Raw genomic sequence first — 26,932 nt, forward strand, 5'->3', positions numbered from 1 at the left:
AATTTAACAAGCGGAAACCTTTAGCATTAATATCAATTCCTTCTTGTTCAAGAAGTAATTTAACTGTTTCTGTATGACCAGCTAAAGATGCCCATATAAATGCTGTATAAAATATTACAAATAATTTCCAAATATTATTTTGAAATCCAAAATTATCAAAATAAAAATTAAATTAAACAAATAAATATTTTTAGTATTAATATCAATTCCTTCTTGTTCTAGAAGTAATTTAACTATTCCAAAGTGACCTTTGGAAGATGCATTCATAAGCGCTGTTTCAAATATTTTAAATAATTTCCAAATATTATTTTGAAATAGAAAATAAAACATAAAAATACCATTTTTAGCATTGACATCAATTCCTTCTTGTTCAAGAAGTAATTTAGCTATTTCAGTATAACCATACCAAGATGCATTTATAAGTGCTGTTTCAAATAATATAAATAATTTTCAAATATTTTTTTAAGATATTAAATCAACAGAAAAAACTTCAAATAAAATAAAACAATCTCATCACAATGCGTATTTACATTAATTCCTTCTTTTCCTAAAAAATATTTCATAAGTTCAATATTTCCTGATTTTGATGAATAAACTAAAATATCTTTCGGAATGAAGTTTTTTTTAATAAGATATAATGTGAGCAACATATTTCCATTTTTTGCAGATTCATTAATTATATTATTATTGATTTTCATACCATTCTCAATTAAAAAGAGAAAAATTTCATAGTTATGATATAATATGCAAAATATAGCTAATTCTTCTAATTTGTAATATTTAATTTCCAATTTCTTTTCATAAATATATTTAAAGATATCATTTCGATGAAACATAATTGCTGTTTCATATGCACCTACAAATGAAGAATGATTTTTTTCACATAAATGAATGATTTCTAGATTTCCACCTGCAACAGCACATCTACCTGTATTATATACATCTGCGCCATTCACAAGTAAATATTTAAAACATTTAACTGATCCAAAAAATGCTGCATAATCAATTAATGTAAAATCATCATACATAAGATGAAGATCTTCATTAATAAAATTACATCTTTCATAAGGTGATGGCTCAATAATTTGATCAATATTAAAATTTGTTTGTGATGATATTTCTTGAAGTTTTTTGATGTCATCATTTCGAATTATTTTCGCAATTTCATTCGGATTAACTCCTTCTTTAACATATTTTTTATGAAGTTCCCAATCATTCTTTGAAAGTTCTTCATAATTTTCAATGATTTTCTTCATGAATCTGATTTTATTATATTTTTCAATTTCTTCTTTTGTCATGTAATGAGCAAAACATGATGATATACATTTTTGAACAATTTTTGGAGAAACAAAATTATTTTCAATCATTTTATTAAGAAGATAACTTGAGTCGCATGTTACTTTACTTAAAAGATGTTTCGTAAATACGTCTAAGATTTTTGATTTAGTTTGATTATTCTCTTCAAACACTTCAATTTCTTTTATAAAATTCAAATACAAATCATAATCATTCATTTTTATAACAAGAACTTGATAAATCAGTTGACTGACAATCATATTAAAAGATAATGAGTATGTTTTATCAAATTTAGTAATTAAATTTATTGATTGTGTAATATTTTTTTGATTTAATCCAAAGATTAGTTCTTTAATAAACATGAGTGCTTCCCATTCGTTTTGTGCTTTTTCCTTCGTTTCAAAGAGCATTATATTAATTCAAGAATCAAAAAATTGTAATTGTTTGCTTTCAAACGAACTCTTCATGTAATTTGATTATTTTACAAAAAAGTGATAAACACCGTTAATTCGTTCAGGTGGATGCTCCCAAAGAAACTCAAAAAAAAGCCAATTTCACTTGAATCATATTATACTCCATGCTCCACCAAAAAATTTTCATCAACAAAGCTGTGGTGTTCTTCTGACATGATTCCTTTTTTTGAAACAGAAAATTCAAAGGAATTTTTAAAATGGTGTACAAACTGGAATCAATCCGAACCTTGCTGTCTTTTAGTCGGAAAAACATCATCTGGTAAATCAAGAATAATTGAAACAATTGCATTCAACCTCAAACTACACATAATTGAAATTGATTGTGCTTCAATTTCTGGACTTAAAGAACTTATTGCAAACGCCACAGAAGCCACTAAATCTCACTCTGTTGGTGGATTTATTGATCATACTGAAATTGATTACACAAAATTATCATCAATAGTTGTTTTCGAACACATTGATGCCTTAATTCAAAAACCATCGCAAGTTACCAAAGGTGTTCTTGATCTTTTGTTTAATACCCGAATTCCCATTGTCATGACGTCTTATATCAATCCATTTAATCAATCAAAAAAACTCAAAGTAATATACTGTAACCCCCCAGAAGATCCATTTGGGGTTCTTTCTTCCTCATTATGGATGGTTATCGATAAATCTCACAAAAAACAATTATCAAATATTCTAAAATTCTCAAACTTCGACATACGTAAAACAGCTCTTCAATTCCAGGTTGGCCCAGATGTACGTGATTTAGTTCCTCCTGACATAAAATTCTACCTATCAATTCCTCAATATATTTTTGAGGAGGAGCGAAACGAAAGGGAAATAAGGGATATGTATATGGTTTTGACGGATTTGCTCATTTCTATTGATCCTGAAGACCAAATATGTAAACAATATCATCGAGAGATCGATGATACATTTGATGATTTATCAAGGAAAAATGAAATTGAAGAAGTATATCAAATTATAAATGAAAATGTACCTATGTCAAGGCTACCTCCAGCAGAATTTGAGGAAGTCGCCGAGTTAATACATACTGCATGCGAATTCCCATTAAGTCCAACAAGAAGAACAATGAAGCCATGCTTAAGTGGTGAAACGCATTTAAGGAAAAATGAGATTTTACATATACAGAGTATCGATTTATGGCCAGATTCAATGGATTTGGATGAATAGAAATTGTAATAAAAATATAAATTTATTCGATCAAATTTTGATTTACTTCGTTTTTGTTCATAAATATTGGATAAAAATTCGAGATGAGACTTGTACACAAAGAAAGGAGTTTTGATGTAAGTCCAAATGTTAATTCCAAATTTCCGAAAATATTCTGTAATAGAACTATTAGTAAAAGAATTTAGTTGACCTTTATACAATAATAAGTATTATATTCATGAACCTCATTTAAATGTATACATCTTCACTTTTGGTAAAGAATCCACAAACACATATATGCATACACTGGAGTTCATACTCCAGGAAACCGAATAATACGAAACCCATTATAACAACTACTATAAACACAAATCTAGATTTATTAATTTTAATTAACAATAATTTTTAGACCAATTAAAAAATGAACAAAGAATTTGTTTGAAAAATCTTTTATTGTTTATTTAGTAAACATAAAAAAGAAGGATAAAGTTTTTATATTAATAACTATGTGTTAGAGTTGATAGGGTGGTTCAGAGATGGCTTTGCCTCCGTTTTTTTCATCAAAAGCAGTTGGCCGTTGGTAAAGCTCATCATAACCAAAACATACTTTTTTTCCTTTTCTTCTTTTTGCTTTGTGGCCAGCCCCATCCATTCAAATATTTCAATGGGTTTGTTTTCGGTGTTTATTTCAGTAAACATCCCAAAAACTTCCAACTAACGTACAAAATCTCATTTGTGACCAAGCCAATAGAAACATAAGAAAAAACAGATTTTATTAAATTTCAATATGTAATCATCCTTTAGGATAGTTTTAAATTAATTTTTTCTTTAAATTTCTATGTAACATCATAAATTGATCAGGAAAAAATTGTTTCAATATAAGTAAGTCAGCCTTCAGAAATAATTTGCAACCGTTCTGTTTTCTGTTCCCACACAGGGTTTTTGTATTGAAAAACGGATATCTGCCGAATAATTTCAAAGGACCGCCGGTTTATAACAGATTTCTTTAGAAAGGCAAAAACTTTTTTGGGCTCTAAATGAGCAAAGCAAGCTTGACAGATGAAAAAAATACTACCGACTTAGAAGCTTCCAATAAGGCTCAACAGTTAACTATGAATCAAAGCGAATACCAATTTTTTGATCAATTAATATTAATTGGTGTTCCACCAAAATCCATGAATTCAAAATCCCCTTCAATACTGTCAATCTTCCCATCAACACAGAACTATAAAAAAGAAGAAGAATTTGATAAAATCATTGATTTTTGTTTTCCTTGTGGCTTTCAAGGTACTCTTCATGAATTCAATGATTCTCAGTTTATCTTCAATGAGTTTCCATTTTTCCTTTGTTGCTCAGATGGTAAGAAAACGTATGGTGCATGTATCCAATTTTATCTCCCACAAAATACTAATGCTTATTTTGCCACAAATAACAACCGACGCTCACCGTTTTGCCTTTGTTTACTTAGTCGCCATCCATTCTTTTCCTCACATTTCCAATTTCTTACTTATTTAACATATGTTTTATGCGGAAAAGAGAAAATTCCAACAGCGAAAACACGACGAGAGATGCTTCCACTCAAAGGGTTTTGTCACTCATCACTTACTCTTGATGAGCGCTCGCCTGTAGTTGCAGTTTATCCCGGAATTCATACTCCATTAGGAATTGTTGACATATTAATCTCATACTACAAGAAAACCATACCAAACCAAAACGTTCCTTTTTCAGATCCTTTATCCACTGACTTTCCTTTAATCATTCCAAATCATTTATCTCCAAATAATTGTATGAAAATGATATCTCTAGATGTTTTATTTTCTTCACTTCCCGTCAACTCAATTGTTTACCTATACACATCAGTGCTCCTTGAACAGAAAATAGTATTCGTATCTAACGACCCGCACAAGTTTTCGCTTTGCACGATCGCATTGAGTTCGTTAGTTTGGCCTTTTGAGCCATTAACCGCCGTTCTGCCGGTTTTGCCTCACAATTTCCTATCGTTCCTCGAGGCACCCACCCCATACATCATCGGACTTGATAAAAGTTATATTAAGAGCGCATCTTCTGCAGACGTTGTCGTTGACTTGGACCAAAAGTTAATAACAATTCAGGAACGTATTCCAGAGCTTCCAGGTGCATCTGAGTTAATCACTGAAATTACATCAATATTAAAGGATAGAGCACAAGAAATAACTCCTCCTTGTCCACATGTTTGTACATTTTTTGCGCTCAAAAGGAATCCTGAATATGACAGATTCATATCAAAATGTGATAAATTTATTTTTCCTGAAAAATACCTTTCGATGCATCCACAGAAGTATATATTCACTTCAAGTGTTGTGGAGTCCATTGGCGACATATTTTCTACACATATTTCGATTCCGATAAATAATTATATCATTTCATGTTTCGTCACGGAATCAAATGGAATGGAAAAGCCAGTCACTGTGTTGAATAAGAAATTGTTTTTGAGCATTGTGGACCCATCTGAGCTTGAGTTTTATCGGAAATTCTTCAACACGGTCGTGTTCCAGCACTACTGCAAAAGCGCATCGAAGGCATACGAACAGATAATAGGAAAGTTCTTCCCGAAGAGTGATTTCGATAAGGAAAGCAAAACAGATATAGAAAATTTAATAAAATGTTTTTAATGTTTTATAAATCTATAATTAGTTTTTAACTACGCAAAAAAAGAAAATAATTTTTAATTCGCAAAAGGTAATTTACTTTATGTTAATGAATTGTTATGTATTTAACTATCGATTACATGAAAATATGAAAATTCTAATTAAATATCATAGAAGTACTTCGATACAAATATATTTAATAGAATGAAATTTAATAGATTTCGGTGTTATGATATTTTAGAACCCACTTTATGAAATATTTGGAATTAATGAATCCTTCAAATTCCTTTTCATAAAGATTTTGTAAAACATATGCAATACATTCATCAAATGATGAAGGCTTGAATAATACAGGAATTTTGAATGATGCTGGAATCTGATATTCTTGAGGAAGGCGATGAATATATTGAATAATTTTTTGGTGACGATTTGAACGACGTTCAAATTGAGAATAGAATTGTTCTCTATATTTAGTTACTTTGCAATATAATTGGATGATGATTCCAAGATTTCTATTTTCGATATATTTTTTGAAGTAATAAAAAAGATTTTTATCACAAAAAACTCTTTGGAAAGGAGGTACATATGAATGACATTTACAGTTAGATGACTTCTCATTGATAATTGGAAAAAAATTTGTGGATTCTGTTTCAGAAAAATCATTCTTAACATTATATAATGCTTCAGACACTAAAGACTTTCTTTTAATACTTTCTTTTGGATGTGGAAAGAGCGTAGTTGAAGCAGACTTCCTTCTTGATGCGGCAAGTTTGTCAGCTAACTGTAAGCACTTCATGTATATATTTTTTTCAAGCTAAATAAAATAATATTAAAGTAAAATAAAAATTTCAATATATTGGAATGAAAAATACTTGTGAAATTTTAATAACAAATTCATAAAAAAGCAATCGCAATTATTTGTAAACGAGAATTGAATCAAAGATCCAAAATTATCAAAAATGCAACATAAAATATTATATCAATCAACAAAATAACATTAAATACCATGAACGATTTATTCTAATTCTTTCTATTCTTGTTTCTTTTTAATTAATACCATTATGATAATAACAACTACAGCAATAAATACAAGACCGACCACAACACAACCTGCAATCAATGCTGTATTATCTTTTTGTTCTGGAACATTTCCATCAAATTCGATTCTATTTCCCTCAATTAACATATTATATATACCTTGCGAAAACATAACGCCAGGTTTAATTGTTATATTTTCATGTGGTATATATACGTTATTAATAATTTTAACATTTGAAGCCGAACTCACATAGAAACAGCCTCTATAATTGAAAGGATTATTTCTTGTTTTATTATTCATTATTATATTATTCATAAAAGTCACATTACCAGCAGAACCTATCCACACAATTAAACCATAAGAATTCATGAAAGTATTATTGGCAAATAAAATATTTGATAAAATCGGATAACTTGTTTGTTCGATAGAAGGATCTTGTCTTAAATAAGTAGCGATTTGTATATCACGTGAATATTTACCACCTGCGATTTTCTCATCACATTCATCACATTGATTAAATGTACAATTACGTATTACAATATTATCAGCGCCATAACCTTCACACCAAGTTGTTAATGTATAACCAGTTTCGATTTTAATTGCTCCCATTTCAATGTGATAAAAACTACAATTTTCAATGGTTATATCTTTTGCAAGAAGTAAAATACCACGCGCTCTATTTTCATGGAAATAACAATTTCGAATAATTATATTATGTGTGTTATAAGCAGTATTAAATAAGACAAATCCATCACCAACTTTACCAGGAATAGTACAATTAAGTACTACTTCATATATTCCATTTTCTTGATCAATTGGAATTAAATCTTTAACAATTGCAAAAACATTTGTAGGCGAATAATCATCATAACGTAATTCGATTACTTGATCAATTTGATATAATTCATTGTTTTTATCCGAAATAGTTTTTAATGAATTCTCCGAATATTTTGTTAAATAAATAGAATTATCATGAATATTAATACAATCGTCTGCGCCTAATGAAAGTTCGCAATTCTCCATTAAGAAATATCCACTAGAACGTGACAAATGAAAATGATCAGCTGTACAAGTAATTGCTCGACGTGGTACACCTTTAGGTCTCTTAATGTTAACATTATCAAAATGCCAATACATTTGATCGCCTGAAACAATAAGCGCACTCCCAGGGCATGAATAAATGTTTACATTTCGTAATGTAAAATGTTTGTTTGAACCTAAATAAGCACCGCCATATTCATAATAACTATGTTGCATCCGATAGATTTGTCCTACTGAATATATGGATTGTCTTGAGTCATAAATCCTTAATACATTACCTGAAAGCCATTCTGTTGTAGGCTTAGTATTAGTTAAATACATTTGATATGCAATAGTTTTACCGCTTTCAGTTCCGACAGTTAATGTTTCCGGATCAACTTGACTTAAGAGTGCAACTCGAAGATTTTTGTTTGGGAAATCATCATATTCGAAAAACTCAAAATCAACTGTTGACGCAGTTACGTCTACAACTTTAACAAGACTTCCAAGTGGATTAGTATCCCAATTCCAATCGATATTTAAGTTTTGTACTAATGTTTGCTGACATGAATTAAAATTAATTCGTGCTCCACCCGATTGAAATAGATCGCCATCCCCAATAAACGTTGAACCAGATCCTTCTAAAGTAAAGTTATTCAAACGTTCCATATATATCATATTTCCTTTAAACATTTTATATGTTCCTTTGTTAATTATAAGTTTTCCTATGTGATTATTTCGACAATAATCAAGTGCTTTATTAATAATATCACCAGCGTTTTCAACACTTTCATTTAATCCAAATTCAGCCGCATTGATAAAAGTAGTATTTTCATCATCTGGTGGAAGAAGTACTTCGAATTCTTTTGCTCCTTGTGGTAATGTCTCATTATTAACCTGATAAAAATCATCATATGGTGGTTGTACTTTTGAGTAATATATTTCTGAAACTTTATATACTTCAATTGATGTAATAGTCCCTGATACAGTTAAATATGCAGAGATATATATGGAATAATTTTCTGCAAAATCATCAGTTATAAATTTAAATGTTGAACTTGTTGGACTTCCAATATCCAAATTCAATGAGCCATAATCATTAGTATCTCCTGTTGTTTGTCTATCTCGTGCATAGATTAAGACAGTTGATTCTTCCATATCAGATTGAAATTCATACGTTATATTAACAACATATTCTGCGTTACGTTCAAGTGGCGGAGAACGAATAAAGACGCACCAGCCTTGATAATTAGCTGCAACTGTAACTGTTTTCTTATCTTCAGAAATTGTGGCTCGATCATTAAGTAAAATAAATTCGGAAAAAGTAGAAAACATATGAACAGGTGACGAATATTTATGTCTATATAATGCATTCGCTTCATTAACATAAAAATCATTTCCGAAAAGTGATGTGATGTCGGCGGTTTCTGGCATTTTTAGGACGTTGCTCATAAATTTGGAAAAAGTAATATGTGAATTAGTGGATTCAAGTGAATAAATGACACAACGTGAACAAGGCTCATTGATCGTGATATCAAGATTAGTAGATTCAAGAAGTGAGAGTAATTCAAGGCGACAATTTGAATTAAGAATAAGATGTGGAGTTAAAGAAAATGTTAAGCCTCTCGATATTATGGAATACGATTCAATGCTAAGTGTTCCTTCTACATAAAATTTTGATGTAGGAGATAAATCAATTGAAGTATAAAGTGAACCATCAGGAGTAACTTCAATTTCTTTGGAGTTAATGCTAGAATACATATCTAAGTAAAGTGAACCTGAACATGAAATCTTATCAGAATCTAGTGATGAATTTGATTGAATTCGAAGTGTCGAATTTTGATTTATGATAAGAGATTCTGTGCTAACACTGGCATCAGTAATAAAAACAGAAGCAGATGTTATTGAAATCGAATTTTTTGCAGAAATTGATTTGCTGAAAATAACTATAGAGAGATTTTCGCTTTGCCCTCTAATTACAAGAGAGTTTTTTACATCGATCTCTTCATTTACAATAATTAAATTTGGTGCTGAAGAGTTTGTAGAATTTAATTCAATTTCAACAATATAATCATCATTTGATAATATCTGTACTTGAGGCTTTATTTTAGCTTCTTGTTCATATGTTGACATGCATAGTAAGATAGTCAACAAAAAACATTCAACCATTTTAAGTGGTTAAAATTTGAAAACGGGAAAAAACGATCAGTTTCAAGTGAATTGTCCCACAAAAAGTTTAAGTTGTGTTGGTTTTGTTCGTGATAGACAGTCGAAGTTATTAATTGAAAAGCACGTTATCGTTCTATCGTATTGCCACAAAATGGTTCCACAAAAGTGCCAACATGATCGCAACCTAACAAAAGTATTCAATTTAATTTTTTGAATGCGCGTCCGATCACTTCATGTTCTTGCAGGTCTTACTTGCACTTCTAATTTTAGCGATTGGCGTTTTTCTATACCGCATGTTTATTGGATATAAACCAAAAATTTACTACAATCCAAACGGTAAAGTATGTAAACTTGTTGAAGAAACATCTGAAATACACAAAGCTTATAAACCAACTCCATGGCTTATTGGCGGACACTTACATACTGTATGGGGTATGAGGTTCCGTGGGAGAGCGCCAGATAACTATCGCCGAGAAGAATTCAAATTTGAAGATGGAGGTACAACACTTTTAGATTGGTTTGAACCTAAAGACGCAACACCAGAAACACCCATTGTTGTAATTGTTCATACGCTTGGAGGTGGTACTCGTGAACCATGCACAAATCATTTTGCAATGGCTACTATGAAACATGGCTGGCGTGCAGTTGTTGCAAACTCCCGCTCATGCTCCGGAGCGCCAATTACCAGCAGTCGTTTATATAACGCGTATGAAACAAATGATTTACATGCTATTATTGAACATGTTCATAAGGTTTTCTCTCCAACGGCCGTCTTTATGATTGGCTTCTCCATAGGTGCGACACAGTCAACACTATATTGCTCTAGGGAATGTCATGTTGATGGCGTTGCTGTTGTTTCACATGTATACGATTCAGTCGTAGCTATTGGAATTTTGGAGAGCCCGCCACAAAACAAACTATATCTTCCTATTATTGTCTCGAAATTGACACATGCAGTACACAAAAATCAATTCATCACTGATCCAAATCTAAAGAAAGCTGAAAACGCAAAAACTTTGAGTGAATTTGATGATATGTTTACATCCAAGAACCTTGGAATGAGAGATCATATTGAATATTACGAGAATTTATTGATCAATCCAAACATTCCTCTATTCAAAGCTCCTACCCTAATCATTGGCTCTGATGATGATCCATTCACATCCAAGACAGTACAGCCAATCAAAGAGGTTATGAGCAGTGAAAATGCTGCAATGGTTTGTTACCCAGTCGGAGGTCACGTCAGCTTCCTCACAGGAATGGATGGAAAGAAGTCAATCGTTGAATCAATTGGCTTGAACTGGTTTGATACAATCCTTAAGGAAAAAATGAAGAAATAAATTGATAATAATCGACACTTTTTATATAAATTATTTCACTTCACATCGCGCCGAACATTTTAACGTTTTTCAAAAATTTCGAATTGCTTATATCAATTATATTCTAAGCTTAGAAAATGCATCACGAATTTTTTGAAATGTAACGATAGCTAAAAATTGAAATGTAAGATAGCTAAAAATATTCATTTTAATAATTTATAATATGTTTTAATAATTTGGAACAGCACTTCATATAGCAGTTAGAAATAATATAGAAATAGTAAAATTACTTTTAGAACAAAAAGGAATTGATGTTAATGCAAAAAATATTCATTTGGATAATTTGAAATATGTTTTAATAATTTGGGACAGCAAATCAAATTGCACGACAAAAAAGTTATACTGAAATAGTAAATTTGCAATCTAGTAGTTCAGTTGTTTTGATGAAATATCCTTTATTGCATTTTAATAAAAAAATATTGATAGTATTTTAAAAATGTGTCTAACCAAATATAAAATTATTAAAACATATTACAAATTATCGAAAATAGATTTTTGAACACATTATTTTTTCAACTGAACAAACAATCGATGCTTGATATATTTTAATATTATTTTAAAATTATAATTAATATTGCAACCGTTTACACGAAAATCACCAACTAAATATTATTGAACTAAATATTTATGGCATATGACTTATAGAATATAATATCATAAAGGTAGATGTAAAACTAAATAAAAATATATTCAATCTATTAAATTATTTTGAAAATTCATATTTATTTTGGTAAATTCTCATCAATGTTTATTTAATGTGCTTCCAAGCGTGTCAATGTCAAAAATTCATTTGTTTATGCATGTAACTTTTATAATATGGAAATTAAACTGTTTCATTTTCTAAACGATGATGCAACCAATGAAATTATTATTAAACAAAGAAGAAATACCCTAAAAACAATTGCAAATATCAAAATCTTGATTCAATTGCGATAATTATAAAAAATCTATGCATGATCTTTCTTGTTGAAGTTTTTTTTATAACGCACTTTGTAATATTATTGTATCTATGCATTTCCATTTTGCTTTATTGGCATATTTTTTATAATGTACATTGATATTTTGAAGATTTTCATATGTTTGAATTTTATCAACTTTTATTTTGATACAATTAATTCGATTGTTTTATGCGAACATTTGATCTTTGAGTTGATTTTGATTATTAGCAATATACGCTTCATTTCCATTTTTTATTAAAAATGATGATTTGATATTTGTAGAAGAGGAATATGAATTAGAATTTTGGTTTGTACTTTTTTTCAAGAAGTAAATTTATTATTTCTGTGTAACCTTTTTGTTGTGCAATCTGAATTGCAGTCAAATATTATTAAAACATAATCCAAATTATTCAAATGAATATTTATTGCATTCACATCAATTCCTTTATCTAAAAGTAATTTTACTATTTCTATATTATTATTTCTAACTGCTATATGAATTGCTGTTTCAAATTATTAAGGCATATTTCAAATTATTAAAACATATTCCAAATTATTAAAGCATATATAAAATTATTAAAGCATATTCCAAATTATTCAAATGAATATTTATTGCATTAACATCAATTCCTTCTTTATCTAAAAGTAATTTTACTATTTCTATATTATTATTTTCAACTGATATATGAAGTGCTGATTCAAATTATTAAAACATATTTCAAATTATTAAAACATATTCCAAACTATTAAAACATATCCAAAATTATTCAATTAAAATTTTTTTACATTAACATCAATTCCTTTTTGTTCTAAAATGTATTTCACAAGTTCAACATTTCCTGATTCCAAAGCAAATGACAAAATATTTTTTGGAATTTGATTATTTTGAAGAAAATATTTCAAGAGAAATAAATTTCCATTTCTTGCTGGTTCATTTATATTATCAGCATTAACATTAATTCCTTTATCTACCAAAAATGCTAAAACTTCATAGGGTTAATTCAGATGTCCCCAGGGACATGTCCCCGGGTGTTCAATTTTTTAACAGTTATTGTGAAAATTTATGGGTTTCAGCAGGATTTTTTTCGAAGTTGGAGAAAACCGAATAAATTGAGTTTATCGGTAATACAAAAAGTTAAAAAGACGATTAAATTGCTTTTAAAAAAACACTGAGGTTGAACAAAAGACACTTCCAATGTTTTATTTATTAAAAAATCGTCTAAAAATGTTTATTAGCACCACTGGATGTTTTCTTCGGTTAAACTGAATACAGTTTTTTCAAGATCAATAAGGAATTTCAAACAAGTTGATAAATTATTCAAATTTTTATGGTAGTCTCATTATTAAGTGTGTGGTTTATCATATGAGTAAAGTGTTGTATAAGAAAAATTGATAACCAGATAAACGGTCTCTTAACGTACATTTTAAGGTGTTAAACTTTTTATTTTGGGTAGTTTTCCTATTTTTGGGTATTATAAAAATCGTTGATATCAACGATGTTATCATATATATCAATTTTATGGGTTTCAAAAGAATAAAATGAAACTTCCGATAAATCTGAAGAAAAGCTTACACTTCCCAAAATTTATTTTATGTTTAAAACAAGAAACACAACAAACAGTTTACAAATTATTTTTCATTTGAATGTATACCATACAATAGCAACTAAAAGTGATAAAGCAAATGCAATTGTAATGTTGCGCGCTGTGAGTTTAGATTTGATACCTTTTGAAATGTTTTACGTTTTGTTGTCAACAAAGTCCGTTATTTTCTCTGATTTGGCTTCTGTTTCTTCTTTAACTTCTTCTTTAGTTTCTGCAGAAAAAAGAATTTAAATTCATTTTAGAAAATAGGTGAAATCCCATCACCCTTAAGAAAGGAGCTAAACCTAAAATTACAGAAAACATTAAAAAATTTATCGAAATTAACACATTAATAGATGAAGCTCATATAAAAATATTTTAAAAAGCATTAGAAAATTAATATATGTTAATTTTCAAAAACCATAGGGAATAAATTTTAATAATATATATATATATATTTATTTAACATACAGAAAGTTCATTGATTGGATAAATTATTTCTTCAATTATATTTCCTTCTTCCACGAAAATCATTTTCTCTTTATCCTTATAATATTTCATTTCCACCACGTTATTTTTCAATCTTTTTTCTATGCCAATTCTATTCATGAAATACACTTCGTAAATCGAAATTCTTCTCATTTGTGCCACAGCCAAAAAGTCGAAACCTTTTACTGAATTCCAAGTTATCCAATAATTTATTTGGGAGTCCATTTTCTTTTCACATATAAACATTCCGTTGATCGAATACACCAAAATTTTATATTTTTTTGTGTTAACTTCACAAACATAAACGACAATAAATCCCCAACCTTCAGTAATCAATATTTTATAAGGAATTAAATCCTTTAATTCGATTACTCGTACAGTTAAACATGTTTCAAGTGTACCAATGATTAAAGAACCGTCTAAAGTTCCTATCACTGTTGAATGATATGTTTTACTAATACAACAACATGTAATTCGATCTCTATATTGTCTTAAACTTGCGAATGGCTTATTTAAGTCATTTAATTTAAAGATGTTTAAAATAGAATCATTACCACAACATGCAATGAATTCTCCTGATGCTGTAATATATTCATGAGAAGCCTTAATGTTTGATAAATTTTTTGACGTGGTATTAAATATATAAAAATTATTCATATCTTCGGAATTAATAAATGCAATGATTTCATTACTAATTCTTTTCATTGTGAATTTTTTCGATATTTTAATTTGTTTATTCGTGAATATTATTTTAAAGTTATTATTCATTATGAAAAATCCGGTTTTCTCATCAAAAAAATAAAACAAAGGTTCTTTAGTTTGATAATCTTCAACTAAAAAACATGAATTAAACTTAGGTATATCATTCAACATAATTAAATTCGAATTTATGTCATAATTATTGGAATTGTTTTTGATTATCTTTTTAGGATGTGGTTCATCAAATAATTGATGAGGAATTTGCCCAACAAATCCTAATGTGTCTTCAATTGATTTCCGCATAATTTCATCAGTAAATTTATATTTAGTCCAAACATCTTCATATAATTTCTCATTATATAAATTATAAGCTTCTAATGCATTATTCCCTTTTTGTTTATACCCCCATAATAAATCAATCCAATCATTAATATGATTCGAAACGTAATCACTTTCAAGAATTTTTCGATGTAAATATATAAAATCAAATGGATTTTTAGCCCATTTAGGTAAAACTACATTATCAATTGATTTAATATTATTCGAAACTGGTTTACCAAAATTAAAATTATTATCATTTATTAAAATTTCAGGTTGAAAAAAGAATTCGGGTGTTAATTCCCAATATTCAGTATTGGTTTGTTGTATTAATGAATAATAAGTTTCTTTAAGCGAATAAAATAATCGTTCAGGACAATCGAAATGACCGCCTTGAAATTGCACATGCATTTTAGCAAATGGTTCCATTCGAATCATTAATATACATATAGACAAAGGTGAAACAGGTCCAGATGCATATAAAAATGCAGGTAATCCTTCACTATGATATTCATTATAATGGTTTAATAAATATTCAAGTTTTTCTTTAGTTAATGCTCCAATAGGTAAATGTAAATCACGAAAAGTATTTTCATTTAATAAATTTAATTCTTCAGAATCATAATCTTGAATTAACCATGGAAAGATTGGATATTGACTTAATACATTAAATGATCTTCCACTAAATATGTTCAAATATATTAAATAATCAAAATTTGAGATCTTCGATTCACACCATAAATTAGTTATTGGTAATGTTTTATAATATTGTGAAAATGTTTTTGTTTGTATATATGGACAATTCGAATAATATGTTAACTTCTCTAACACTGAAAATGATCGCGAATCACCAAAATCAATAAAATAAGATTTCCCATCATTACAAAAGATTTCGATTGCACAATCTTGATGAAAGATAGTTCTACGTAATGCATAATTAATTGATGAATTTATTATCACATAAATCTTTTTTGCAAACATTAATTGAATATGTGTTTTATATAATTGGAATTCGCCTTTAATTTCGCCTTTGATATGAATTAAAGTACATTTCTCTTTGATTATACAATTCTCACAATTAATTTGCGTTTGTTTATGTGATATTAAATTATGTATCGAATTGGATGTCGACATTGTCTTTTTCTCATCTGAATTAACTGAATTTATATTTCTATATTTCATAAATTTATAATTTCGTCGCATTTTAATCGGACAAAACTTATAACAAATCGTGTTGTCACGTTTCCAACGAATTTTATTGTTCGTCTTATCACTATTACTCCAAGGACCACCATTAATAGATAAGCTACTCCATAATTGATCCCAAATATGTTGACTTTCTTGTTTCCGCTTTTTAATTCCTAAGATTAATTGTGTCATCATATCTTTAGTACTTTTAGCTAAGTTTTGTTTCTCAAGTTGTTCTTCATGATTTTCAGCATGATAACTAAATGTGTTTTCAATAATTTGATTAAGTTCATTTTTAACTAAAATTTGATTTAATGAAAATAACCTCGAAACACAATTATTATTCGTTTCATAAAAGTTTTGTAATGAAATTTGTTTCTCATTTTCATTAAATTTAATGCATTGATTAAGTTCGGGTTGATATTTATAAAGAAAATAAAGTATTGTTTGATAACGACCATTAATTAATGGGAATTCATACTTTTCTGATAGTTGGATAAGTTTCTTAAAGAACTCTATGTCTTCCCATGTGCCATCTTCATTAATTCGAAGTCCAATTCGATAATCACTGGATTTTTGAAATGTAACAACATATAATTTCTTAAATAACTTCTTGAAATTTATATTTTCTTCTGTTCCTAAATCGAAAACTTCTTTACTTCCATAAAATATCTTAACATTTTTACTTAAATTTATATTATTTTCTTTTTCTGAATCATTTTTAGTATTTTCATTTTCTTTAGCATTTTCGTTTTCTTCTTTAACATTTATTAAATTATTTTCTTTTTCTTCAATATTATTATAAATTGAATCATTATATAGTTTAAGTAACGCTTTATTATGCGTTTGATTTTTTCTCATCAAAATCATAAAAAATGAGAAATCGATAAAATGCGATAAATTTTCTAATGAGAAATTACGATTTTCTTCAATTAAATAATTACAAAATTCATTTAGAAATAATAATTCCAATTCTTCTGAATCTTGACCATCAGCTTCACATATAATATCAATTAACATAAAAACTTTTTTCCAACTTAAATAAGTTTTCGGTATTAAAATTTTAATAAAATCATTTCGAAATTCTTTGTTTGATATAAATATATAATATGAAATTAACCAAATTAAATAATTTGTATTATCATTAATATTTATTTTATTTAATAATACTAACATAATTTCATTAGTTTTATTATCATTTAAATATAAACAAATACAACAAATAACAGAAATTAGATCAGGAAAAGTATCAATCGATTTTATTAAGTTTAAAATTAAATTATGTGAGATATTTTCATGTTTTAATTTAAATATCAATGAATTTAAATGAATCGATAATTCTTTTTTAGGTAAAATATTATTATCATGAATTTTACATATAAAATCGAAAACACTTTTAATGATTTTCGAATGAATAGTATTTAATGCTTGACTTAATATTAAAAAATCGGATTTTTCTAACTTTAATGATAAAAATATATTTATATTTTCTCTTAACATAGTATTTAACATTAACAAAAACAAATTCGAATGTTTTGGATTTTTATTATTACATTCATTACATATATAATAAAAATCTTGTTTCGTGAAATTGATTGCAGCAATTTTAGTTAAAAATGATATAAATATAATTCGACAACCATCGATATTTTGTTTAATATTTTTATTTTGAATCTTTTCATCATCCCTAAAAGAATAATAATTATTAATATACATAACATAATTTGAAAATTTGATTTTTTTAATTGGTAAACAATGTACTAATATATTTGACCAATGATTTAATATTAATGTATGTTCATTTATTGATGCCTTAATCCAAATTTCGTTATTAATTAAAATATATTTAAAAATCAGCTTTTTATGTTGTTGATTTAACATTTGAAACAAATCAAAAAAATATAAATATAAATCATATGTAATGAATTCAGTTGAATTTATTGATGTTAATAAATAAGAAATTGCCGAAATTTTATTCCTTTCCATAAATTGTTTAGTAATTTCGTTATTACATAATAAAATTGTATATAATATTTTTGTCGAATATTTTGCAGATTGTTCCCATAATGTACCATCTTCAAAAGGGGAATCGAATAAAGTAAATAATGGTAAAATTAAATCGATCTCCCATTTAGATATTAAACAATCTGCAAATGTATTTTGATTTTCTTCTTCTTTATCATTACTATTATAATTTTCATTTTCGGCTAAAAAATTTAATGAATTTGTTTTTCCTTTTGAACCTTTATAAAATATTTCATTTATTAAGTTTAAATCTGAATCATTTGATAAAGAAATTGAATTTATTTCAATGTCTCCATAATCAAATGAATTTGCGCCAATTATAATTTGTAAATCATCTTTATGAATATTAAATTCAGTTGCTAATTTAGGCAAATTATAATTTAAGTTTAATGAAGATAAAAAATAAAATGATTCATTGATAATTAAATATGAAACAGAGATAAAATTCCAATGATCAAATATTAAATTCTCTTTAAAATCAATATTTATTGATGAATTATTACTAAAACAAGCTAAATTAATTTTTAATCCTGAAAGAGAAAATGATATACTTGATTCAGAATTAAATATTGTTAATAATGTAATATCATTCTTATTTATATTATGTATATTACACCAAAATGATAAATGAAAAATCGGCGAATCAAAATTTTGATAATTTTTTATTGATTTATATATAGTTCCATTTAATCTATAAGTTAAATGTTTCTTCCAATATTCTTCTAAAATTATATCATATAAAGTTTCTACAAACAATGGTTGAAACTTAGAAATAAATCCATTTTCATTACGTTTAAATAATGAAATAAATTTCAATACTATAGTTTGTGATGATTTTACTATAGAAATTGATTTTATTATTTGTAAACATTTAGTTATTAATTCTTTATTATCAGTTATTTTTATTAAGTTTAATAATTCTAAATCAACACCAGAATCATGATATTTTAAACAGTTTTCTTTTATTCGACTTTGTTTAATTAATATATCTAAAAAATTTGTTATATGTTCAGTGTTTTGTATTAATGAAATAATTAATGGTATAAATTCACATTTTTCTATTAAATCATTTCCCGTGAATGACAAAAACAATTTATACAAATCTAAATCAATTTCTTCATATAAAGTTTCATTAGTTTTTTTAAGATAAGAAACATAATGATTTAAATTAACATTATCTTTTATTAGATACATATATTTAATTGTTAATATATAAAATGTTTTACATTTGTTTATTTTAATTAAATTCGGATAAACTGATTCAACAGTATCATTTAGAATTGAAATAAAAAGAAATTTTAATTCGTTTTTTTCATATATAATATATCTTATAGTTTTAAATATACTTTTTAATAAACTAATTGTTTTAATATATATTTTATTATCTTGATTTTCTTCATTATTCTTTAAGTTTTCAATAACTTTTTCTTTTAATTGTAATAAGTTCATTGATAAATTTAATTTTATTAAATGTGATAATGATTGAATCAAATTTTCTGTTTTAGTAAAAGTTAATATATAATAAGCACATAAATTAAACGCTTTTTTCTTCCAATTTTTTTCAAATAAATATGAAAAAAATGTATTTAAAAAATTATGATTCGTAAATAACAATTCCGAATTATTTGATTTAATAATTTCGGATATTATAACAAAGATATAATGCCTTGAAATCATTGCTTTCTCATGGAAATTAGAATTATCTCTTGATACATATGTATAAAAGTGATAAATACCAGAAATTGTTTCAATTGATTCTTTTGGATGTTTACAAATATACTCAAAAAAATAATTTTTTATTAACAAAATCCGTTCCATCCATTCGATAAAAAAATCGGGAAATTTATATATAAAATTAAAAAATTCTTTAAGTGAAAATTTATCATTTCTTAAGATTAATATTAATAAAAATATTCGAATTTCATTTAACTCTTCATAACCATTAATAATGTTTTGCTTGGAATATTTTGGATCAAATATAATTGGAAATTCGAAAATTGATTTCAATGAAAACGTTTCAATATATTTTTCCGATGTATTTGATAATCCATTAATAAACATTAATATTAAACCAAGTGTTCCTTCTCCATTTAAATGTATTAATGGAAATATTAAATCAAAAAATGTATCAAATGATTTTGTTGTTTCATTATTATTATCTTTTAAAATTTTATTTATAAAATTTGTTATCTTTTTAGAATATAAATCAAAATTAATATTTATTTTCACATCAATTTTCTCATCTGTAAATTGATATAATGAATTACTTTCTGGTTCTGATAACTCAAGTAAATTCGTTTCTTTGATTGTTGGAATCGGAATTATTTTACGTGGAATCGAATTCTTAATAATTTCCTTCAAAATTATATCTTCACTTAAAACAGGTTTACCACTTGTAACAATATTAAAATAACATGAAATAGAATCACTTAGATCTAAATTTTTTGTGATGATGTCGGTGATATTATTTGAGGGTAAAAATGTATTTTCATCGATTGGCAAATCTTTAAGAATTGAAAAAATACACTGCAAAATAGATTTATTTGATTCAAACTTGTTAAGAATTATTGCAATTAAATTAGTTGGTGATGAATATATATTATGTGAAACTTTAAAAAAATTGTTTAAGCTTGAAAATAAAGTAACTGGAGTCTCTGGTAAAGCGCTGTTGGCTACAAGTTTAATTCCAAAGTAATATGAAGAAAGAGCAATTTCCTGGAATTCATTATAAATTTGTAAAAGCAATTCAAATATTATATGTGAATCTTGAAAGAGAAAATTTGGGAATTCGAGGACCCAATAAACAAATGAATATAATGTAAAAAGACTACAGTTTAAATTGTCCTGAAAATTAATTTGTAAATCTAATAGTTCTGATTTTTGTGGCATAAAATCTGTAAATTTAGGTGCAATGATTTCACGTATTTGATCAAGTTCTGATCCTTGAATTTTTTCAATATTTTCAACCGAAATTTTAGGAAACTTAGAAGGAACAATAAATAGAAAACCTGACGTTTCTTCATTCTTTGGGTAGTATTTTAATATTGTTGCAATTGGAGAAGGATCAAATTCTTTCATTGCTGAGTGGATTATCGGCTTCCTGAGCAAACCTCCGATGGATTTTATTTGAATACACACAATTTTCACATGAAAGTTGATCTGCCTATTCAAATTATGTGATTCAATTTTTACATAAAGCATAGAAAAAGATGAAGGAAAAAGCAACGAAAAACATATATTTTCGGAGAAACTATTTCATATCAATATTTACATGTTCAAAATGAATTTTGATTTATTAGTTATTCCAATGTAATTATAAACAATAAAATTTTAATCATTTCTTTCTATTTGAAGAAATGGGAGTTTCGAAGGAGGCCGTTATTTTGACACAGCAAACTTTTTGAACCTTTAAAGGTTGACACCTGGCAAACGTTGTCAGTTATATTTTCGATCAATTGAAAAAATCCAATGACTTTAACCGAAAAGTCATAAACCGTTATGTCAATACGTTTTAAAAGTCATATCACATTCATAAATGCAACTCAATTAAGAAGTCTCCTATGAGGGAATAGGTTGTTTATAATGTTGAGAGCATTGCATCGCCAGAAAGCAATATCTGTAACCAGGCTGCTATGTGTTTAATGTAACTAACGGCAAATCCAAAATAATTTTCAACTTCTATGAGTTTAAACATATCAAATATATCACTTTCAGATTTATTACGTACTATATCCTTATTTCTTGCTTATCTAATTATTGATTGGATTAAAAGAACTAATCAACTGTTTTTTGGTGAACAAGACTTCAATTTATTTTTGCAAAACATGTACCAACAAAGTATTTCTCTCTTCGCAACTTTTGATATTCATGCTGTATCATTATTTGCAAAAATATGTGAGATATACTTCGATTATCATATTGAAACAATAATTTTTTCAATGTCTTGTACAGCAAAATTTTAGAGATTTTTTTTTATTAATACCTCACTGAGTGAAGAGAATTTAATTCCATCTCATAATCTTCTAATTCTTAGATTTGTATTTTCATATCTTTGTCCTCCTTATGTCCCCGTATTTATTAATCTTTTTTCTATCATCCGATTCTAATTTAAAGATTAATATGTTAAAGGTAATTTGAAATTCTTGAAATACCACAACTTAAACTTCCAGCATGCAATTGCCTTACATTAATAGCAGGAATTTTTTATGATGAAACACTTCCAAAAGAATTCATGATAAAACACTTGCGATTTAAATGAAGCCCCAGTAAATCTTAGGAATGCATTTTTTTCACTTATTAATGGAATAATTCAACATTTTTTATACCATTATTTTCAACTTTAAAGAGTTCAACAATTATATTTTAAGAAAACAGATTTTAATAAAGAATCAACATGTGTATCAAATAAAATTATTAGAAACTTAGCAAAATTATTTTTTTCCCTTATTAACTTTTATTTAAAATTACTCATTCAATATTAGATAAAAAAATTTGTTTATGGTTGCGGAAATGCTTGTGTACATATTTTGAGTGAAATTGCCAAAATATCTGATGCTTTGAACATTAGAGTTAGTGAATATTTACCATTACTAATTTTATAAAATTTTTTGTGTTTGAGGTTGGAGTTTAAACGGTTGCCATTTTTTTTTTTTTTTTAATTATTATTATTATTATTGGTTAAAGATCTTCAGAATAAATTTGTGTTTTTGGTATAAAATTGAGATTGCCATAATAAGGATTTTTTTTTAATTATATGCTTATTTTGGAATTGGTGAATAATATTTTATCAATTTTAAGATATCGAAAGAGTCATTAATTACATACATTGAACGGAATTGCTTTATAACATATAATGTTTAATAGATTAATTTATTTTCTATTAAATATATTTCAAGATCAAAAAAAATTTGAGTTTCATATTATTATGAACATTTGCACTGCTATCAAACCATATATTGGACAAATATTTTTCATAGATAAAATTATTTTGAATTCGTAAAAACGATCAAATTTCTAACAAAAAGTTAAAATATTCATGCTATGATAATATTTTATAAAATATTTATAATTATTAGCATAAATACTAATTATAAATATATGTTATTGACTCCTAGTTACTAGTTTCTCTAAATTATAATCTAATCAGATAAAAAAACCGAAATTTAAAATATTATAATGATAGTAATTAAATTTCAATATGACTATAGTACATTGTTTTATACATATTTTTATTTGTTTTTTCGTAAATGTGTGGGAGATTAATTCTTATAGTTCCTTTCACATAATTTTTTCATTTAGAATTGAATGCAAAATGATCGTTAGCTTTTTCATTGTTGTTTTCTCAACGTTGATAGACTTGATGATGTGTATTTGAAAGAAACTCAATGATTTGGTAGATCTGACAGAGATTCCGACTCTGGAGATGTCCCTTCAGAATATTTGTAATTATTTTTTGATCAAATACACTTAAAATATTGAATAAAAATAATTTGACTAGTTTCGGATTATTCGAATATATGACTTTTATATATATAAATTGAATATTTCGAAATTTGATCAAAAAATTATGAAATACAACTGCGGACAAAATCATAATATCTGATGACAATTATCGCAACTCACAGTATTTTGTGATATTTTAATCCCTTTTTTCCTGAAAAAAAATATGTTCATATCTAATCATTTTCAAATGTCACACCAATAAATTACAAAAAAGGTAACAAAACGTAACCAATAGCAAAACTCTATTTGACATTTACAGTTATTTTCTTGAACATTCAGTTGTTGCACATCCGAAAAAATTTGTATTATTCAGCTGTTTACTGACTACACTCTCGTCATACGTACTTCGTTAAGTATACTCGATGCCTCCTTCAGTGCCTTAATTAATTCGACGCATTTCTTCCTTCTTGCTGCGACTTCCGGATCCTCTGTGAGGTTTGGCTTCAGCACGAGTCTCTTGAACAACTCATGTCTTAAGTACTCGGTTGATTGCTTAATGAGAATTCGGTGTACACCTTTTGCGATTTGATCTTCGACTTCTCTACGACATATTAAGAAATATCTTTCAGCCAATTCGAGAAGAAGTTCAACATTACTTTGTAATGAACCACTTTGTAAATGTGCTTTTGTCTTTTCTTTAAATGTTGGATGCTCAGAGTTAATATATGCTTCTTGTGTATCAATGAAATCCTTAATAAATGTTGTGCATTCTTCAAGATTTTCCTTGGTAATATCTAATATCGATTGCGATAAAAGAGCTTTCGCTTTTGGAAATCGATCTAATTCAGCAAGGTGCACTTTTTCGTGTAACTCCATCAAACGGTGGTGAACCATTTCAGCGGCTTCAATTGAAGGGGCTCTCAATTTTTCAATATATTCGATCGTTAACCGTGTGAATGTTGCCTCGGGGAAGAACAATGCCCTTTGAATGCCACTGTTAGCCTCAATCATGTTGGCTACATCTTCTCTCTTCATAGTAGTTGGTAATGGGATAGTGTTTAGCTTTGCAGGGAAATCATTAACAAGATAACTCATCAAATAATAACCACCATCGATACCTGTAGCTCTTAATTCATCTGATGTACCAAGTAACAAAGAGTTGTATATAGATAAATAATGCTCAATCATTCTATATAAAAGCATTTGTTGTTCTTCAATATTATCTCCAAATGTTTCACCATATCCTTCAAGTTCAGCCTTCTTACGTCTTAGTAACTCATTTATTTCATTGTGGACGGCTGGAAGATGCTTCTTAATATGTTTCATCAAAATTTGATTAAGTGTACTTGCAAGATATGGATAACCATTAACATCAGCAATGTCTCTGTAGTCGTTACTTGTTACAAAGAATCTGTGTTCTTCTTCAAGTACTTTGCTCATTGGTTTTTTGGTGTTAATGTCTTGTTGTGAACGATTAACAACGCCAATGAAGCCGAGCTTGAGTGGATAGACTTTGTTTGTGAGGATGTCACGTGCATTTGTGCCTTTATCCATAATATCGAGTTTTGTCAATACGCCAATTGTACGATCTCCTTGTGGATCTACTTCTTTGGCAATGAGAAGTGAATCTGAGTTTGCAATATCAGTGTTTGCTGGTGAAATGGCAAGAATGATGGAATTTTCTGGTTTGATATATTTAAGAACCATATTGCGAATAAGTTGTGGAAGGTCATGTGATTGCCCTTCGGTGGCAACTTTGGTTAGACCTGGAAGATCGACTAATGTAAGATTCAAAACATTTGGTGAATATACTTTAAGGCCAATAGGTGCATCAGTAACGCCCTTATCATGGCATACACGTTCGGTTTCATCTTCAATCTCTTTACGAACGAGATCAAAATTAGTGAACTTCTTATCGGGAAGATGAAGGAAGTATGCATATTCTTCAGGTGTATCAGTGTGAATAAGTTGAAGGATAAGAGGACGACGAGTTACAATTCCAGAACCACGAGGGAGAAAATCTTTTTGAACCAAAGATTCGAGAACAGAAGATTTACCACAACTTTGGCATCCTACAACAACAATCTGAGGGAGGTGGATTGAATCGTTTCCAACTCTTGCAAAAACATCCTGGAGTTTGTTTAAAACAGGGATGAGGGCCTGCATTTAATGACGGTTTCTCGTCAAAACCGTTATTGTATCGTTGTTTCGGTGACGGTTTTAACTGGTGTTTCTTCTTGACCATATTACAAATTTTAAAGCAAAAAATATACTTCAATAAAAAAACAAAATAACTTTAAGCATTATTCAGGTTGTACTAACTTCTAGTTATAATTACTTGTTGCCACCAATTTTATGGGAATTAATTAATTTTAATTATGGAAAAAATATATTTTAAAATCTTGTATTACCAGTTTGTAATTAATTTAATGAGTTAATTTATCTTTCTTAATTAAAACTCAATGAAAAGTTCATTTCTTGTATTATAAAAATATTTTATTTCATCAAAACAGTATATTATTAGCCGTGATAATAGGAAATAAGGCATTTCTTTTATATTTTCGTTCGGCTTCTTTTATTGCGGTTTAAAATGTATATCTTAAAACTTTTTATTAGCGAACGAATTAAAGATAAAATACTTTATAATATTTTTAATTGAAATTATTTTTATTCCTGTGAATTAATTCTTTCTGGATTGTTTTTTAATATGAAAGCGGTTGGACATAAATTCATTAAGTGTAAAAATTTTGGTTGCTAAGGTTTTTCCATAAAAAATATATTTTTTTCTATGCACGAATTTAAAATAGAAAATATCATTGAGTTAAATAAACATGGCCAAAGGCTTATTCCTGCTTTATATGATATATCAAAGCTCTTAGATTCATCAGATTATGCTTTTCTTCGCTCAAATGACATTCAAAAAAGGTTTAAATCTCCATCAAAAAAAGCGCAAAAATTACCAAAAAGTTTGAAACCAAATGAAATAGGCCCTTATCTAAGAAGACCATATGCAATTCTTCAACATGCTCAGCAGTTTCAAATTAATGCTTTTAAAGCAATGGTAAATGTTTGTTCAAATTCATATTCAT

General features: G+C 27.3%; 5 protein-coding genes across 5 annotated transcripts; 3 read left to right on the forward strand and 2 right to left on the reverse strand.

The window, feature by feature from the left end:
- Positions 1 to 1,817: 1,817 nt before the first annotated feature.
- Positions 1,818 to 2,948, forward strand: GO595_003741 (uncharacterized protein; the record flags this gene model as incomplete). Its single annotated transcript, XM_067916795.1, has 1 exon — positions 1,818 to 2,948. One exon carries the CDS (start codon positions 1,818 to 1,820, stop codon positions 2,946 to 2,948), a length of 1,131 nt encoding a protein of 376 aa, XP_067776028.1.
- Positions 2,949 to 3,964: 1,016 nt separating this feature from the next.
- Positions 3,965 to 5,578, forward strand: GO595_003742 (uDENN domain containing protein; the record flags this gene model as incomplete). The annotated part of the gene is made up of 1 exon (XM_067916796.1): positions 3,965 to 5,578. The coding sequence occupies one exon, from the start codon at positions 3,965 to 3,967 to the stop codon at positions 5,576 to 5,578; it is 1,614 nt and encodes a 537-aa protein (XP_067776029.1).
- Positions 5,579 to 6,584: 1,006 nt separating this feature from the next.
- On the reverse strand, positions 6,585 to 9,374 carry GO595_003743 (alpha-galactosidase; the record flags this gene model as incomplete). The annotated part of the gene is made up of 1 exon (XM_067916797.1): positions 6,585 to 9,374. One exon carries the CDS (start codon positions 9,372 to 9,374, stop codon positions 6,585 to 6,587), a length of 2,790 nt encoding a protein of 929 aa, XP_067776030.1.
- Positions 9,375 to 10,075: 701 nt separating this feature from the next.
- On the forward strand, positions 10,076 to 11,122 carry GO595_003744 (Clan SC, family S33, methylesterase-like serine peptidase; the record flags this gene model as incomplete). The annotated part of the gene is made up of 1 exon (XM_067916798.1): positions 10,076 to 11,122. The coding sequence occupies one exon, from the start codon at positions 10,076 to 10,078 to the stop codon at positions 11,120 to 11,122; it is 1,047 nt and encodes a 348-aa protein (XP_067776031.1).
- Positions 11,123 to 24,227: 13,105 nt separating this feature from the next.
- Positions 24,228 to 26,009, reverse strand: GO595_003745 (Dynamin central region family protein; the record flags this gene model as incomplete). The annotated part of the gene is made up of 1 exon (XM_067916799.1): positions 24,228 to 26,009. The coding sequence occupies one exon, from the start codon at positions 26,007 to 26,009 to the stop codon at positions 24,228 to 24,230; it is 1,782 nt and encodes a 593-aa protein (XP_067776032.1).
- Positions 26,010 to 26,932: the final 923 nt, after the last annotated feature.

The sequence above is a fragment of the Histomonas meleagridis genome (assembly GCF_020186115.1).
Source record: "Histomonas meleagridis strain 2922-C6/04-10x chromosome Unknown contig_23, whole genome shotgun sequence".
In the NCBI taxonomy this organism is placed as follows: domain Eukaryota; phylum Parabasalia; order Tritrichomonadida; family Dientamoebidae; genus Histomonas; species Histomonas meleagridis.